The sequence below is a fragment of the Larimichthys crocea genome, chromosome XVII, assembly GCF_000972845.2.
Source record: "Larimichthys crocea isolate SSNF chromosome XVII, L_crocea_2.0, whole genome shotgun sequence".
NCBI lineage: Eukaryota > Metazoa > Chordata > Actinopteri > Sciaenidae > Larimichthys > Larimichthys crocea.
The window spans coordinates 8,794,023-8,812,449 of NC_040027.1; the positions used below are offsets into that span (position 1 = coordinate 8,794,023).

Consider the following 18,427-nt stretch of genomic DNA (forward strand, 5'->3'; position numbering starts at 1 on the left):
GCATCTCAACTCAATGCAAGCTGCTTTGCAGGACTGCACAAAGAGATACTGCAGCTTCTGCACTGTAACTGACACCTGAAATGCTTCTATGGATTCTGAGCCGTGAAATCCCTTAAACTTTTAAAAATTTAAACAGTTTTCCCACAGCTTGGGAAGACTCTTTGCAAACTGGGTGTTCTGATGTGTCTTTTTTCTCTCTCTAACATATATAAAACCCGTCCAACACCCTGTAGACACACACCAACTCCCTCATGCGAACACGAATGCATTCACACACACACACACAAACACACACACACACCCCGCAGCTGCAAGCATCTCAACAAAGCTGCCCTTGCCGCAACAACTTTGCTATCGCCCAGAATATCGCAGAGCCCCCACGGGGGCCGCGGGCCTGCTGCCAATCAATTTCCCACCAATAACAATGACCCCAAGAGAGAAATACAAAATAGAAAACAGCTCATTAAGACCTGTTTCATGTCAGTGTTTCTCTATAACGAGCGGCCATTAGTGTTTCTCTCCGTCCACCGGGGCCGGCTGAAGAAGGGAGCAAGCAGAGAGAGAGAGAGGAGGAAGGAGAGCTTAGCTCTGATCCACACAGTGCCTTGCAATGTCTCTCGCTGATGGACATTTATGAACGTTGCCACAGCTAAGCTGGAGAACACAGAGCCCGCAGACACCTTTTGCACACGGCTCACATACACATAAACGCGAAAAGATCCTGCGTTTCATGGAAGACTTCAGGTTTATTTTACACTTAACTGTTTTCAGTGAGATGCTGAGTGACTGGAATAGCCTATCACAGAGACACACACACACACAATAAGAGGCGGCGGGTTTATTTCACCCGCAGCTCTGTTCAGCAGGGGGCTCGCTGCACATCTACCTGTCAGCCGCACCCCCCTCTGAGCAAGTGGGAGCGCTGTGTACCGCGAGGTGAAGAGCTGCAGCAGCTACAGGGGCCTGAGATCAGACCAGGAGAGTCGTAGGCTGCTATCTGTCCATCACAGTGTACAGGGAGCCTGGGGGGGCGCTTGGTGCCCAACATAACAAATCAGGAAAACCAACCTGGCAGATAACCTGCTGATGCAGTTGAAACACGCCACTGAGCATAGCAATGTAGATTCAGTACAGTGTTTGACTGAGCGGGGCTGATGTTATCTCCTGAGGCGGGTTAACGGGCAAACAATTGTATGAAAATAAAATGTTTTCACAGACACAACATGGTGTGTTTTTAAAAACACATGAAAATATAAAACTGCCTTCGAGGTTTAAAGGAGCGTTTTGTAAGTTAGTTGAAACTTTTGAGAGAATAAAATAGCTTTACTCTTATTTTAATCATTTCACATCAAGGAGACGTCTGTCAAAGAATCATTGTGTAATCGTGTGCAATTATGCATGATATTGTATTACATGAACAATTACAGTGGCACTGGCCCACATAGACTATTGTTTAGATTAGCCTCAATGTCATTATTCTTTGTGAAAAATACCTAAGGGAGTGTCTATATAAAGGCTGCTGCAGGCTGAAATCCTGACCCTCTGGTTAATAAAAAAAAAAGCCCACAAGCTGTGTTAAGACTGTTTCATAATTCTGTTAAATGACTGGAAACCACGGAGGGGGGCCACACCACGTCTTTCAAACTTTGGGTAGAATATGGAGCTAAATTAGGTTATACTAATGCAGGGTCAATTTGAAATCCTTTCAGAGCGATTTGCACATTAATTCAGTTGTTTGCCCCTTTATTAACCTGAACAGCTCTCCTGTTACAGGAAGCGAATCTGCACAGAATAACGACGTATGAAATTTCCAGCATGTCACATCTCAAAATCTTGCACACATTTTCTAAAAGCACGTTCATTTTTTAGCTTTTCTGAAGTAGAATTTATGCTTTATAAAGTCACTGCGTGTGCAAGTCTATGAATAAGCTTAACGGCTCTGCAGTTCTTCTGTTGTCATTTCAACTCGTCACGAGAACATCTGAATGTCAGAGAAAGAAAAAGAAGTGGGGAATAAAAGTGAAAGTAACAACTCGTCTTTGCAGGTGTTCTGAATATTTGCATTTATACATCGTTTCCAACAGCGAGCTGATTACCAGTGAAGACAGTTTTCTTCCATCTCTCATTTCCTCGCTGTTTTACTCACATACTGTATAATGACTTTCCAGCAGTTAGGTCCAGATCATTGCTCCACATATCAAAACTCTGGGTTCAAACTGTGATTTACTGCACAATATTTACACACTGGAAATGCAATACAGGCATTTTTTTCCTTCGATTATATAGTAATTAGTCCATGATTTGAGGCATATCAGTGATACGAGGGGAGAGAGGTTAATTAAATGACTTCCTTTGTTTGACGGATTGTCTCAAAAATGTTTCATTTCACATCTGACTTGCATACAGGATGCCATAAAAACAAGTTTTTCTCCTAGAGACTCTGTTGTACAACTCACTAATTTGTTTTGCCAATGAAACCTAATTGCTGATTAGATCATGTTCCCTGGCATGGTTTTCTTCCAAATGACCGGAAGTCCTGCGTTTGTTATGTTCAGGCAATAAATCTTTGGTTAGGTTTTGTGAAAGATTTCTTTCCTAGAATCAACCAAGTGCTTTAAGTACAGAAAAATTACCATGGAGAAAGTTTATGCATGCTTTAGTGGATATTATTAAAGTGGATATTATCAGTGGTTTTGCAGATAATTCTTTTTTTTCACATTATGTTGATAAAATACAAATAAAGGCCAGAAGATAATTACATTTCTTTTCAAACATATTTGCAAATGCACATGTAAATAAGAAGTGTGCAGATGTAATTTCTAGACACAGGATTCACCTGAAAAATCTAAAACCAGCCAAAAGACTGCTTTGCAATACTTTGCATCAGGGGTCTTCAACCAGGGGTCCATGATAAAGTAGACTGCAAGCATTAATATGCAATAATAGGCTACTGATTCTCATAATGCAGTCTAACATAACTTGAACTATAGGAGGGAAAGAAAAAAAAAAAGGGGAGGAAAGGTGTTGGCTAAAACGCCTCGAACAATAACGTTACTAAATAATGTGAGATATTAGTTTGATATGAAGAGAGGCAGAACGGATAATCTGTCACAGTAACAAGGCCTCGAGCTCGAGATCCTACAGCTACTCCTACCACCTCTGCCGAGGACGTCATCATATCAATGATGAAGCTAAATGTTTCTTTGTTGAATAATAATAATAATAATAACAATAATAATAATAATAATAATGATAGAAAATATAAGCCTGATCAACAACAAAAACAATAACAACTGTAATAATTATGCATGAACACATATGGTCTAATAATCCAGTATATAAATAGGTGAATAAAGTAAATATAAAAAATATATAAGCCAGAATTAAAAGAGGAATTTAAAAAAAATGAATTACATCCCTGTTTTTATTATATGATTATTTCTTGTCTAAAGGGTGCCTGGGCTGTAAAAGGTTGAAGACTCCTGCTTCACATTTTGACCTAAAAATGCACATTTTAAATTCATCAAAGCTCCTGGAGGAATAATTAGATGTAGGAAAACAGGGCAAAAACAAAAAGCAAAAATAAAACTAATAAAAGAACAAGTTCATTGTATTTAATGATTTGGTAATTTATCCAAATGGATGTGAATCAATGTTAAAGAGAGAGACCAAATCGTAAGCTAACAAGACATTCACGTTACTTTAAGAGACAAACATTTACTTATCATCGGAAAGACCTGAGCCAGAACACATTGTTGTGTTTTGTAGCTGGGTTACCCCAGATACCAAAATAACCCGCTGTGCAAAACAGTTGGTTGATGTAGACTCAAAGTTATTTCAAGGACCTCCCCAAAGAGAATTGTGCAAAATGGGAGAAAAGTCCTTCATGCTTCATTCAGTAAGATAAACCAAATTACATTTATTTGGAAGACCTTGTGAGCAAACTGCGACCGCTCTGGTGTTTCCAATGTTGCAGCTTTTTTTTTTTCTTCTCTTGGTTTAATCTGATGTGACATTGATCCTCCTCAACATGCATGTGCTATTAGCACCAGATAAATTAGTTTTGAAATTAAGAATCACAAACAAAGAGGCTTTTCATTCGAGCGACTTCAAAAGATATCGTACAGATGCCAGCTGCATGCCGAGCGTTTTCCTGAAAGGCACCTTCGCGTCAACTTTGCTAATTGAGCTACTGATGATCCAGTTTTTACAAGAAGAGAGTTGGACAAGTCAGAAGAGAGTGGGAGTAAGAAGGAGGGAGAGAAAAAACGGAGAGAGAGACTTGTGTCTTTTAGTTATCCACCCACTGCGGAGACAAACGGAACGAAAGCGAGATCAAGGCGGGGGAAGAGAGAGTGTAATGATGTAGTTAATAGCTGCTGGTTGTGAACGCTTCACGAAATTGCCACCAACAGTTTTCCAACATCAAACAAACATCAGACCATTAATTTGTGAAAATCCCATTAAACCTGCTGAGAGGTCCCATATACGAGACAACACACTGTTTCCTGCTCATTTTTTGCCTTTCATGCCTTTGAAATGTATACTTGAGTAACACTTAGCAGCATCAAACACTTGATTACCACCTAAAACTGAGACCGTTGACACGGACAGTCTGAACCTCCTGCAGAGGATTAGGATTAGAACTGCACCGGGGAAGCAAAATGGTGCAACAGAAAAACAACCTTGAAGGATGAAGGAGAGTCCGACTTCCTGATTATCTTGTTCAGTGACAGAATAGCTGTCAAATACACTTTATGGAGGCGCTATAATTTCACGGATATGACTGAGCATTTTGTACTGCTCCTAAATAATACTCAGCAGATGGACGAAGGAGTAAACAAGGCTAAAGTCACTCATTATTACTCGTTATTCTGAAGGCTCTCCTGGGTGCCTGGCAATCTCACAATGAATGCCTGCTAATGGCCAGAAAAGAGACCAGGGCATAGCCCCCGATGAAATTAAAGCTCCCTTTTACACTGGTTTCAATACGAATTTAACAAATGAGAACTTAACACTTTAATTAGTGAGCTGTAGAAGAGCTCGGATCAGGATTTTTTAACCTTTTGGACAGAGCCATGCAAGCCGCCCCGCCCCACTTCCAATCTTTATGCCAAGTTAAACTAATCGTTTTCTGGCTGGACCCATATATTTAGCGTACAATTGTCAGAGTGGTATCGATCTTCTCTGCTAACTCATGGGAAAAAAGTGAATAAACATATTTTCAAGCTATTTCTGTAAAGGATAGGGTTTACTGTCTGGAAACAAGATGTACACCACAGTCTTCCAGTCAGGCACTTTGTATGCCCAGGCGACCTCCGTGACCTCCCCGTGAGGTTTTGAAGTGCCACCTCGGCCGGAAAACTCAAGTGAGGACATTCTCATTTGATGGAAACAAAAATTCACATCTCTGTTTTTGCAGGCTGCTCAGACCGAAGCAGTCTCGCTTGAATTACCTGATTGGCATCAGCTGCTTCGATCATGTTTCAGCTCATTCATCAGCTCCTTGGCTACCAGATGACTAGGAAAATCCAATCATAGTCATACAGGTGTACACGGTGGCCTTCATAACCCGACACTTTTTCCTAATTACTCTGCCGACGCATTCATGCCAACAGTTTGCTGCTGCAGCTCCCTCCATTTTCCCGAGCTCCTCCTTAGATGTTCTCAGTAAAGTTAGCAATGATCTAGTCTGCATGTCGAAGTGGGCAAGATACTGAACCCCAAATTGCTACCAAAGGCCGTGCCATCGGTGTGTGACTGCGTATGAACGGTTAGCTCCTAAAACTCATGCATACAGTTCGAAACTGTCAGGTTCAGAGTCCGGATTCTGGTCTGTATGTTGACTCAACAACAAATCGATCTTGAGGTACTGAGGTTGAATTAACAATTGTAGCTGGAGATAATTCACACTGATCTTGTCCCCAGATAAATGTGGTTAGTTGTCATGGTGATGTCCTGAGGTCAGGCAGTTATGTTGCACCAGAGAGTTCCTAAATAACATGTCTTGTTTTCCCTTTGTGCACAATGACTACAACCAGTGTAAATGAAGTTTAAATAAATACAGACTAAACATAATTGTGGGACTTATGTCTGGGAAATTAATATGGACTGTCTGAGCCATGTCTGATGTGACATTAATTAAAAAGTTATAAGTGAGTTGATTAAATGCTATTTTGTTATAGCCGATCGTTCCAGACCTCTGACCTTGAATGAAATCAGACGCAGACCTTTCAATAATAAGGTTGAGTACCCTCGCTCTAGTGGATCAGCGGGTCTATTACACGCCTTGTCATGATACTGGGTGTGTGTGTGTGTGTGTGGCATCATGTTTGTTACTCAGATACTTTGAGAAGTCCCTCAAAGAGCAGAGCATTTTCCACCAAATCAGTGTACGGTATGACTACTTGCTTGAAATGGCCACTTCTTGGACATGAATGTCTCTGACTAAACTGTTTTGACTTCTTTATAGAAAACAGAGGATGCCTTTCTGTTTTCTTTTGCCTTTTGGCAAAGCGTTAACATTTAGGTTTCTTTCGGAAAAGAAGGCAAACGTGTAATTTTGCCTTATTTTGCGGTGTTGGTGAGGCCATCCAAACCCAATTCTGTGAAACTCTCACTGTGAGGGCTAAAATGTCGTAGGAGGGTGAGTTTTGTTAAAAAAAGCAATTGCGTTATTGATTTGTAGCTCCCATGAATATCACCACACCTCCTGATAACAGGAAAGCAAGGGCAAATCAGAGACAGCGTGATTTGCAGGAGGGTTTGCTGACATGAGACCACTGATCCCTTTTTGTAACTGCAATTTGTCATAACGCTGTTGACAAGAGACTTCACTGCGCACACAAAACAAAGAATGCCTGGAATCACATTGTGTACACAACGGGGAGAGCGCATACTGTTAACACACACTGTGCACACACACTCGACCTCACAAACGCAAACAAATGGAACAGAAGTCAGAAGACGAGCCACCAGCTACGTCAAATAACGCTGCTCCCCGAGGACACGGACGGCTTTCTGTCCGTGACGTGTCCTCGTGGGCTTCTTAAAGTTGTGATCACCAAACAGAAGCATACTGTACATTCATATTTACAGTACTCAATCATTAAGGCGTGCTAGTTGGATTTTTAATAACGGAATGATGGATTTTATTTGGAAATGACACTCAAAGGAAACACATTGTAAGACTGCGTGTTTGCGGCGCTTATGGACCGTACTTAAACTGAACTGTGTGATAAAAACATACGTTTGACCTTCGGAGTCTTGAAAATTGTGTTGGGGGTTCAAGAAATTCCCATAGCACTTTATAGCAAGGGTACATGAATTGTGACAAATTCATGCATGAAAAAGCATTAACTCATTCATGTAGTAGGTCATGACCCTCTTTTGACATTCCTTCTTGAATAAATTTCATTTAAATTTCACAGAGACATGTGCTTAACAGGTTAATTGCTGACTGTGTATGTGAGTGTGAATGTTTGTTTGTCTCTTTGTGTCCTGTGATGAGTCCTGGCGACTCGTCCAGGGTGTACCCGCCTCTCGCCCAGAGTCAGCTGGGAAAGGCTCCAGCCCCACTGAGAGATAATGGTTGGATGTTTATGCAGCAATGATTAATATGTGTGAATTCACCGCTATGCAACCGTCAATAATAAGCTATTCATTCATGTTAAAGCTAGACCAGGTCAGTACCCCTGGGTACCTGTGCACTGAACCTTTTCCCCACCTCACAAAGCCCTACTATTATTTCTTTCACATTCCTGATAGTACATGAATGAATTTATAGTTTTCCACACATGAATTGATGATAACGTGTGTACCTTTACTATAAGGTGTTACTGAAATTCCTGTAGTGCGATGACGGTAAATAATTGTTATAATAATAATAATTCTTGTAAGGTTGGATGATCTTGTTGTTGAGATGACTCCTTATCTTCAACGTCCAAAACAATAACCGCTGTTGAGGAGCTTTTATTGGTGATTTCTTACTTCCTGTACACTGAAATGACAGCCTGCCATTGACTTCTCATGGCGTCGGTTTTGAATTTTGCTAATCAATTGATGGGTGGATGGGATGTTTTTCTTTCTTCCTGATGCCATCTACAATATAAACGGATACTGCTGATGCATTTTGATATAAAAACCTTGACAAACTATAACCCTTCAGACACAAATCAATATGTACTGAAACCGGGAAGCAGGCTCTATCCCAATGATTATAGCTCAGACCATCCGTACAAAATAGAGTCAAACATTCAGTCTCTCTTTTTCATAAAAGCTGCTTCCATGGACCTCTGGCCCTGATAACTCCCCCATCTCACACTTGTCAGAAGCCATAAGCTCTGCGCTAGATGAAGTCCTCGTCACTGCCATTGCTGCTGGTGATCAAGAGGATGAGGCCGCTCTGCTTTTTGTCCCGGAGACACATTCACCCTCTAACAGGAGGACGACATACTTGTCTCCACAGCAGCTCTGTCATTGAACAAGCTGCTGAGGCATTCATGTATGAGAGAAAACTGTATTTCGATAAAAACCATATCCTGGTATACACCCCTGCTCTCTCTCTCTCTCTCTCTCGGGGTCCGTGCTTGCAAAAGAAATCCATAATGATTTCAAGAAAATAATATATTGATTACAAATGACTATTTATAATCCGGATCAACAGCCTCTGCATGCCACTGCATTCTAAACTGTGTGCAACAAGGTCAGATTTGACTTGGTTACATATCAGACAGAAAGGAAGTGCTGGAATGGATGTCTGCATTTAAAGAAACAGCCCCAACAGTAAATGAAGCATGAAATGAACCAACAGTATCCAATCATGCAAATATTTAATAATCATAACATAACCATACCCAGGCATAATATTTTAGATTTATTTTTTTTTATTGGTACACTCCTATGTTTGTAATAAACATCTCACAGTCTCTTCGTAGCAATGGTGGAAGCAGCAGCTTCCTCTGAGGAAGAAACTTAGAGACCACGGTTCACGACTCGTTCCCTCAACACAGACTATTAAGGCAATCTTCTTCCAAAGTCCTCAAACTAAGCAATAAAATGGTCTGTTCGTCATTGTCTGCCAAATTGTTTTATTGATCTGGCATCCAGAACTGCAGGACACCGTCTAACAGTGCTTTCCAAAACCATTACACACTGATTAATATAAGTGTTTGCTATGGTTTGGCACAAACACTTTTTGGATAAGGTTAGGGGAAGATCATGGTGCTGGTGCACAGAAAACAACGTTGACTTTTGACATTAATAGTCTTGGATGTAAAAATCGCGTGTTTTGCTGACCCGAGCATCGACCCTGACCTCATTAATGAGAAGAACAACTGAGAGGCAACAGTCAATATTCATATTGGATTGTTTAGGTCATTTTAAGCATTTGAACAAGTGCCTAAAGATGTTGAGAACAGCCTCAACTTTCTGTAACCAAGTAGTTCAGTTTCCTTAACTAACTAAGTTACTCTAACTATGTTTTCATTAGTGTATAGTCACCTGAAAAAGGGGAATCCTTTTATATCTACACACACTCAGGGTCCTCATCCATGGAGTCCACCATGTTTGCCATGGTTTGGCCTAGAGTGGACGAATTAAACACTGGCTCCAGATAGTGGCCAAGAAACCAAAGGCTCTATCATGTCTCGTTTACGCCAAGATGGAGAGGGTGAAACAAAGTGATTCCAATCAGCAACTACATGGCAAGATTCTGCCACATCCTGCAAACTGAACCTTGAAGTTTTCTTGGAAAGAAAAATGGTCTAACATGGTGCCTGAAGGTGCGCTGACCACCAATCAGAAATATAAAAGTGAACTCGAAAATTTCCCCCCAAACTCTAGCTCTCCCTTTGATTTAATACCTAGAAATTTATATCTAAAGGGCAACTTTTAGCTGTTACCAGAACTGAACTTGTGTTTTGTATTTCCCTCTTCAATATATATGTAACTATATGTTTACAGCACGGTTAACTATAATATTTTAACTGAAGTGATCTTCTCTTCTCTTCTCTTCTCTTCTCTTCTCTTCTCTTCTCTTCTCTTCTCTTCTCTTCTCTTCTCTATCCATGCAGTTGTCTGCCCACTCATTCCATCCCATTTCATAACCTCTTTTAAATGTGCCATCCCATCTAAAGCGTTCAAAACACAATGGTGGAATCACAAACACCAGACCGAGCGAGCACAATAGGCTCCGCTGCGTCCAAATCTAAATGACATGATTACATTGTGCGGCAGGTATTGTAGCGTCACGCTTCTGCATTCTCTCCTCTCCACAAACATGTTTGCATGTAATTGAAACACTAATCACTCCATAATTACAAGAGACAACTCCTTACATCAAAATGAAGTCAATGTAGAAACCCCCCGCGGGCTGACAGGAGAAGAAGAGAGGAGAAAGCATGGGAGATGAGGCGTGATATAAAAGTTATGGCCCATGAAGAAGAAGAAAGGAGGAGCTGACATTTTTGACTAATATGCTACTGTCTGTGAATATGGCTCGATTACACACAAGAAATCGTGGAGCAAGAAGCTCCTGACGTTCACGGGAATGAGTTCCCAACACCCCGAGCTTCTCGATTGTTAAAGGAAACATGCTTTTGTTCGTTTTACACCCATTTCCACGTCTGATATCTCTAATTGAACTCGTGCTATGAGTGATAACGAGAAGACGAGCTAAAATAGATGCACTGTTAACTGATTCATTTACATACACAGGTGTATTTAGTAGGTAAGCAAACCTAGGAGCAGCTGACAGCTTTTCGATATTAAATCAAACGCCGAAAGCTGTTATGAGATTCGCAAACCGTCGCCAGGAGACAGGAGAGAATGAAAGAATGGATAGATGTTTTAAAACTGCCATTATGGCTGAAATAACAGCAGCATTTTTCTGCAATCACAGTGGAAGTAATATTGTTAAGTGCCACTATGCCTCTCTTTTTTTTTTTTACAGCTGAAATCCATTAATTCATTGCTCCCATTATTGCATTTGATCAGACCTTGAGACGAGAAAACCTTTTTTCATTCAGAGGATTTGCTGTTTTGTAAAAAAATCACATCTTACATTAAACCGCCGTGACAGCAAGCTGTAATTCTCCAGGTGTTTTTAATCCGGCCCTTTAATGCAGTCCAGATAGAAGAGCAAAGATCGTTAGTGTAAAAAAATTATACACTTTATAACTCCTGAGTAACACTCCCTTCAAATTTTTATTTTTATTTCTAATTTATTAGCATAATTAGAAATTGTTACAAGCTGCTCTGGTGCAGTGACCGGCCAGCAGGGGGGGGTAAAGCTCTGGTTCCTCCTCTTCCTCCTCCTCCCTCCTCCTCATCCACAGACTCCCCTCTCCTCTCTGCCCCTTGACGGGAAAGGCCAACTGAGCTCTGGAGAATATTTATGAGCGAGGGAAAGCAATTGGTTTGAGATCATTCGACAAGGGAGGGAGGGAGAGAGGGGGAGGATGGAGGGAGGTAGAGAAAAGGGAGAAAATGTGAGATGCACGTGGAGATAAAGGCAGAAGAGACGAAGGTTGGATTTAAGTGTTTTTATTGAAACTTCCTCTAACCTGGTGGTTAATTAAAAGTAATTAGTCCTTGCTATTCCTCCGTCTCTGCCTCTGCGTGCATGCTCTTGCATTCTTATAGCGTCTCACTGCTTTCCTGTAGTTACAAGGACCGACAATCTGCACAGGCACTGAGGGAAAACTGTTCAGACTCTGGGCGATTTGGCTACCCCGTCCACAGATTTAGGATTCCATCACACAGCGGTGACGATTGAAGAAGCAATAACAAGACTTTTACTGACCCATAAAGGACCGTTATGTGTCTGCGAGAAGCCGAACAGCGTTGTTGATCAATGCGAAGCGCTCAAAGATTACTTTGCCTGGCTTTCAAAATTCATGAGTCTGTTCTGGAACAACACACACACACACAAAAAGCGCATTTTGAAGGCACTTCTGATCTCTTCAGTTCCCAGCTAACTGGCATCCTCGACTGCTCGGCGATGGATGACAGTGCTCCGGGTGCAAGATATTTAAAGACTTGTTTTTTCAAGACGAGGAAAGCGAATGACAATGCTGGGACATTGTTCCACTTTTCAATGTGGTGAAATTCGACTTCCTATTAAATTTTTTTGCTCTAATTAGTCAGCGTACTTTTATTCTTCAGGGGGAAATTGAAAAGGCCACAGGAGCTCAGGGGGAAAACTGAGGTTTATAGACTTATCAGGTTTGCATTTCTGATGGAGGTCAATAGAAGTCACTCTGAAGGTTACAGTATGGGTTTGGAAATCTAAAATGGTCAGACGATGTCTGTGTGAGTTTTAGTGAATGCAAAATCTCGTGCATGCAAATTATTTCTCGCCAGGACATAAAAAAACAAGAAAGGGGGAGAAAGGGAGCTATAGAGACGTCCTGAAAGACCAGCCAGCAGAGAGACAGCGAGGGAGGGAGTGATGGATGTGGGGAAGCCAACAGCGCTACATTCCCTATCTTTGCCTGGCATTGTCACCCTTGTCAGCTGCTAAATGCCAGTGTCAGTCAAACCTCTGTTCAGCTGGCACCAGCCCCTCCACTGCAGGGGCCGTGGACACGCCGACAGCATCGCTCTCATCAAAACACTTACCTGGAACAACACACAGCCACTAATACAGACAGTCAGCACAGCACACTCAATCCTGGCCGGACAGCAAAGACTCTTATTGTTGTCGGCTGAAAACCGTTCATCAACTTTTCATAAAATAAAATGTCTCCTTGATCCGAGAAAGTCCTTAACCTCTAAAGGACCTCAACACCCCTGAAGATAAAGAGGAAAGTACAAGAAAATCCACTTTGCGTGGCGATTTGTAAAATAAAACCGTCTATATAAGATGTTATAGACATCTCACACACACACACACACACACACACACAGAAGATAATACCCCTACAGTTATACACACTGTGTGTGTGTCACGCTGTGTCACTGAACCACAGACTAAAAGAATTTTATCAGCCTGAGTTGCAGTGTTGAGTGTAAATGCTTCATCCCAAAGAGAATAAAACTCAGGGGGGAAATATGATCACACACACACACACACACACACACACACACACACACACACACACACATTAACAAATGAAGAAAGCCTGCTATGTACAGATGAGTTTTACAGCTGTTACACGATGGTTTGCTTGTGTACAAAGCCTGAATAATTCAGTTTAGTGAACTTGTGGAACGTGTGAAATGACTTCAACAGTACACACGTTGTATATTTCATGTAATATATCTGATTGACAGCCTCCTAATGTCCTGTGACTTCATATGTGACAGTTTACATCAGTTCTTCCACTCTCTCGTCTTAAGACTAAAAGAAAAACGTCGTCCTGCATCGAGCCTTCAAACAATACCCTGCTGCTTCTGAGCACACACCCACTATACCTCACACCGCACACTTCTGAAGCCGTCCTGTCTACCCGCTGTCACACATCAGCTGGCTCAGTCAGATATCTGTTACGTCCCGCTGCTTTGCTCAAACCTTCCTGCGGTATCTTCCACTTTGAGTTTCCACTCATATGCAGCGTTCTGACGGCTTGTATCGTACTCGAACCGTACGTCTCTGCCGCCCACAAAAAGCCGAATCAGGCAGTCGCACCCAAGGAAGCTTGCATCAATGCAGAATGCATGCAGAGCTTTTCATTTGTATGCAAAACTCCACTAAGTAATCGTCTGAATGCTTCATCCCACGGTGCCACCTACTACATCTGCATCTTTTACAGCCTGAAGAAAAGTATTATGGGATCTCTCCCACAGACGTTTCTAAAGATCCTGTAAAAATACTTCTTTTTTCTTTTTCTCCAAGCAGAGCCACAAGAATCAGAGTTTAAATTACATCCGTAAATTCACATAATTGCACAGCATCTCTACTTTCAGTCCATTTTGGCTTTAGATGTCATAAACACTGCAGACCACTCAGACCATCATCCTTGACCCCACCGTCCACCATCTCTCACCTGTATATCTTGTACTTGGTGGTGAATCCTTGCTGGTAGCGCTCTGTGAAATCAACAAACTCCTGCGAGTGGTGAAAGGGACCCTTGTCTGACAGGAGCCAGCCCAGGGGCCCAGTGGAGCCGCCGAAGCCAGCCCCGGCAGGGTCCGCCGCCCAGGCCCCTACTGACACCCAGCTCTGGAGCAGGCTTAATGTTAACCACTTCCATAGAAACATGAGGGCCGTCAGTCTAATGGAGATGCACGGGCCACTCATGCTGCTTCCCCCGGCCCCGGTGACTCTTCATTCTCTCTGCACTCCGGATGAGTCCTGCTGGAACGAGAAAGGAGAGGGAGAGGAGTTGAAGCAGGGGGAGACACAGCTGAACAAGAAGGTTGTAATTCTGGTTTGGGGCGTGAGTGGGATGAAGATGACCAGAGGGAGCTGCGTTTGTCCAGCACTGCTGGGTCAGAAATGTCGAAAAAGGGGCCACTGTTCTTAGAGGTTTGAATATCTACAGTGCATCTAATGCACATAAGGAAGCAAATAGTATTAAAACATAATGTATTTTAAATTAAATTTGGATGAAAGGGAAGCTTTATGTAAAAGTCCGTTGTTGTTTTTTACCTTATTCTGTAAGTACTGTGCTCCGTAACTGGTCCGAATTAGTCTCCGCAAAATCCTCTGATAGGACCGTGAAGTTGGGTTCGGCTCGGCGCACACACGGGGCGGCATCGGGAGAGGGACTTTGGGGAGGATTATCGCCACAAATGCAAACAGACGCACAATTAGAGGCAGAGAAACTTGAAGGAAACAGAAGATGACATCCAGTCTCCACGGAGCGCGCTCCTCTCCTCTCCTCTCCTCTCCTGTTTTTTTTTCTTGACTTGTTTCTCTTCACTGTGTCATATTTCCAGCGGAGAGCCTCAGACGATGCGCAGCAGTTTATACTGTACAGGTCCAATCCAAACGGAGCGGAGTCGCAGCGGACACGACGCTTTCAAGAGCGCACAGGGTCAAACCTTCCCAGGTAGACCAATTATTTCAACACACTGGTGTGTTTTTTTCGGTTTTCGGTTTAAATGTGCGGGGATGCAGAAAAAAAAAGACCACCCGCATCAGAGACGCGTCGCTTTGCTGCTGTCCTTTAACTCATTTTTCGGCTTTTGTATTGGAACGACGCGCTCAGGGGGCGCATGCAGGGCGCACGGGAAAGCTGCTGATGCTGGACTCCCGGCGCACAGAGAGCAGTGTGTGAATGGCATCCGCGGCGCCCTCTCCCCTCCCCCGTACCTCACCGCCGCAATTTAATTTATTCCAGCAGCGAGCACACTCCCGGTTGGCTGAGACATAACTGGAGGAAGTGAGAGTAGGAGGTGTTGTTGTGGGGAGGGTGGGGAGGCGGGGTGTTGGTGTTGGTTAAGGCATGGTCAGAGGATGCTGATGTGCTGGAGTCAGATGCCTAATTTTCAGAAACAGTAACAGCTTAAAAGGGAGGATGCAGAGAAAAGGAACAGTGGGGAATCCGGATAAAAAGAGGGACATGTCAAGTTTAATAAGTCGACTCTCCTGACATCCACTGCCTCGCACTTCAGGGGAGTGTGTGCTTCTGATAATAGATTTAAAAAAATCCACTAATTAATAACAAGCACAAGGAAAGAGCAGAGTTACACAAAGAAGCAGAGAAATAGTCATCACAATGGAATTAATATTCCACGGCTCTGCTAGATGGAGAGTCAATCTACTAAAATGTTGATTGTCATAATGGATATCATTTTAGTGACAATGACTCCTGAAGAAAAGAAAAAAAGTTTTAATTATTTGAACAATGACTTTAATGGTGGTTGTGCTGCTGGTGATGATGACGATCATGAGGAGGAGGAGGAGGAGGAGGAGGCGGAGGAGAGGGTGTTTTCAGCCCCCTGCAGTTATTCTCGTTATTTCCTCTGCCCTCTTCCTCCCTCTCCTTTCTTCCTGCAGAATAATCATCACTTTCACCATCAGCAAACTTAATTAGATCTGCTCTATACCCGCTCGATCCGCGCACTCGCTCTCTCGCTTGTGCATCGGACACCGAGCGTGGATCAGAGAGGCAGCGAGGCAGGCGAGCGGAGGGAGGGGATGTGTGTGTGTGTGCTGCCTCTCAGCTTTTCTGTAGACGTTCAAAGGGAGGTTTTATACAGGGATTGGATTAGAGAAATGAACACCATTGAGTCGTGAGATTCACTGGTTCCCAAACTCAAAAGAGAAGCTGAAATCCTGTGGCACAGCGACTTGCAGATTCTGGAGTGAGAGAATGAGTTGATTTGTCACGGTTTCATCATCGTGTCTGGGGGATTGGGTGGCTTTTCTTGTGACCCTGCAGCCATGATGACTTGTGAAGCACAACTACTACAGAACAGACACAGACATTCCTTGGTGCTTTTTTTTTGGATTAAGATTTCTCTACTTGTTTCTTGTTGTGTAACTGACCATTTAAAGTTTGCAAGTCTGCAAGCCCAGGTTAAACTTTTTTTTTTTGGTTGAAAGTTTTGAATAAAAGATGATTTTTAGTGGAGAGTGTCACAGCTCATTACGCTCATGGATTCACACTGCATTTTAGGTATTTCTTTTTTTTTAAGAACACTGTTTTCAGGTTTCAGAGCCTGGAAACATACAGCATGAGCAGAGTGGAAGCAAGTTCCTGCAGCTCATATTTGTCATATAAATCATTCAGTTTGTGTGTGTGTTTGTGCACGAGAATAGATACATTTAGCACTGTTACGCGCACAGAAGCAAGCGTTGCTTGTTTCTTTCTTTCTTTTTTTTTTTTTTTTTTTAGGAGAGACAGAAAAGGCAATTGATTACCAATGGATGGAACATGAGGAAGTCTATGCCAGACCAGATGTAAACCATCATCGCACAATGAAAAGAGAAAAAGAAAAATCCAAAATCAAAGAGAAAGTCACAGCAAAGGGCTTATTATCGCTCCAGATAAAGTGCTGAGCAGTGACCTGCAACAAGAGGGTCAGCTATGCTGTGTCAGGCCACAGTGTCCAAAGATTGTAGAAGCAGAAAGTCAGAGACATGATTTGAAATTTACAATGAAATTTGTAAATCATAAAGAAATATGACTTTCGTAGTACGTTTATAGTATCGTAGGAGGAATGGCAATATAAAACTTTAATATAGAAATGATTGTTTCATGCTTTCTGCTGTCTGTTCCTATAAGTTGCAGCCCAAATTAGTGAAAATAGATAAAATGCACACAGACGTTTTGTTTTTTGGCCACTTGGGGGCAGCAGAAACAAGTTGTGAACACAACATTAACATATCGTCTTTTAACAATCGTCTTTTTACAAGTCCAAGCGTCCACCAAATGAATGAAGTCAAATATTTACAGTCTTTTAGCTCTGTTTCTGGCAGTAAACATCTCCTTTGGGAAATAGCCGGCTCTTTAGCTGTTATATGCTCCACTGGATAGTCGCTAATTGTGTCTGTCTGCTGTTTGTTGCTGGGCAGGTAGTGTACAGAGAGTTTCTGCTTCTGCAGGAAACATGTTGCGAGTGCAGCGTGAGTGAACCGAAACAGGGTCGGACGCCTAAACAATAAGCTGTAACTATAAAGCTCTGCAAAGCTGCACACTCAGATAAGAATTCTGTCGGTTCACACAAGCAGCAGCTCAAATTGTAACATGCAGCATAATAGAACAGCTCAAACATGCAATATACACTGAAGTACTGTATTTAAAGAGGCATTATAGATCATTTCACATAAACAATGAATACAGTGACTGTGTGTAATGTGACAGGGGTCACTCGTGGAGACAAACAAACGAAAAAAGGTGGAGAATTATTCGACATCTTTGCAGTTCAGCTCATTGATTTGGTTTTAGTGCCGACGCCTCGACCCGAGCTAGAAGGTGAGTGGATATCAGACTAAAGTTTGACTGAACCTGTGAACACGTTAGTGTGTGTATGTACTGTATGAGTACCATGTGCTAAACACTGGTTGTGTTTGCAGCTTGTTACACCGCCCCTTTAAATTATACTTACACTTGCTGTGCAATTACTTCCCTGTGCAATTATATCTATTTACATCGTGAAACTGCCAACATATCCCCGCTGCAATCTTTGGACAGTTTCATCCATTTTTCTGTTGCTGTGTTGGAGAGTTCCTGTGAAAGTTGAATTTCTCCTGCGAGGGATCAATAAGATTATCTTATCTTCATCGTTTCTTACTGCAAATGGAGATTGTATTAATACTTCACTCCATGGATATTTAATATTTTGCAGAATATGTGTACATACACAAATGATAACTAGCGTCTTAAATGTGATACATTGAACTATCCCAGATTAGATTGTGGATAGTAGATATTTGCTTCACCACAAATGCATTAAGGGATCTTTATGTTCTGCATAAATGTAGTTTTCCATGCAGCACTTCTAATTCTTTGATAGTATTCTGTCACATCTCTCA

The 18,427-nt window shown here is 42.1% G+C and overlaps 1 protein-coding gene across 3 annotated transcripts in view; it reads right to left on the reverse strand.

Moving 5' to 3' along the window:
- Nucleotides 1-15,306, reverse strand: part of LOC109140338 (BMP/retinoic acid-inducible neural-specific protein 3) — a 45,322-nt gene extending 30,016 nt beyond the window's left edge. Inside the window, exons 1-2 of one of the 3 annotated variants that reach the window (XM_019266912.2) lie at nt 14,594-15,306; nt 13,989-14,296 (exon numbers count right to left, since the gene is read on the reverse strand). In XM_019266912.2, coding sequence (XP_019122457.1) covers nt 13,989-14,242 — 254 coding nt within the window. In that variant the 5' untranslated portion in view covers nt 14,243-14,296; nt 14,594-15,306. Of the gene's footprint in view, nt 1-5,456; nt 5,672-13,988; nt 14,300-14,593 lie in introns of those variants that run through there. The other 2 variants (XM_019266911.2, XM_019266913.2) reach the window with 2 other exon arrangements.
- Between the last annotated feature and the right edge of the window lie 3,121 nt (nt 15,307-18,427).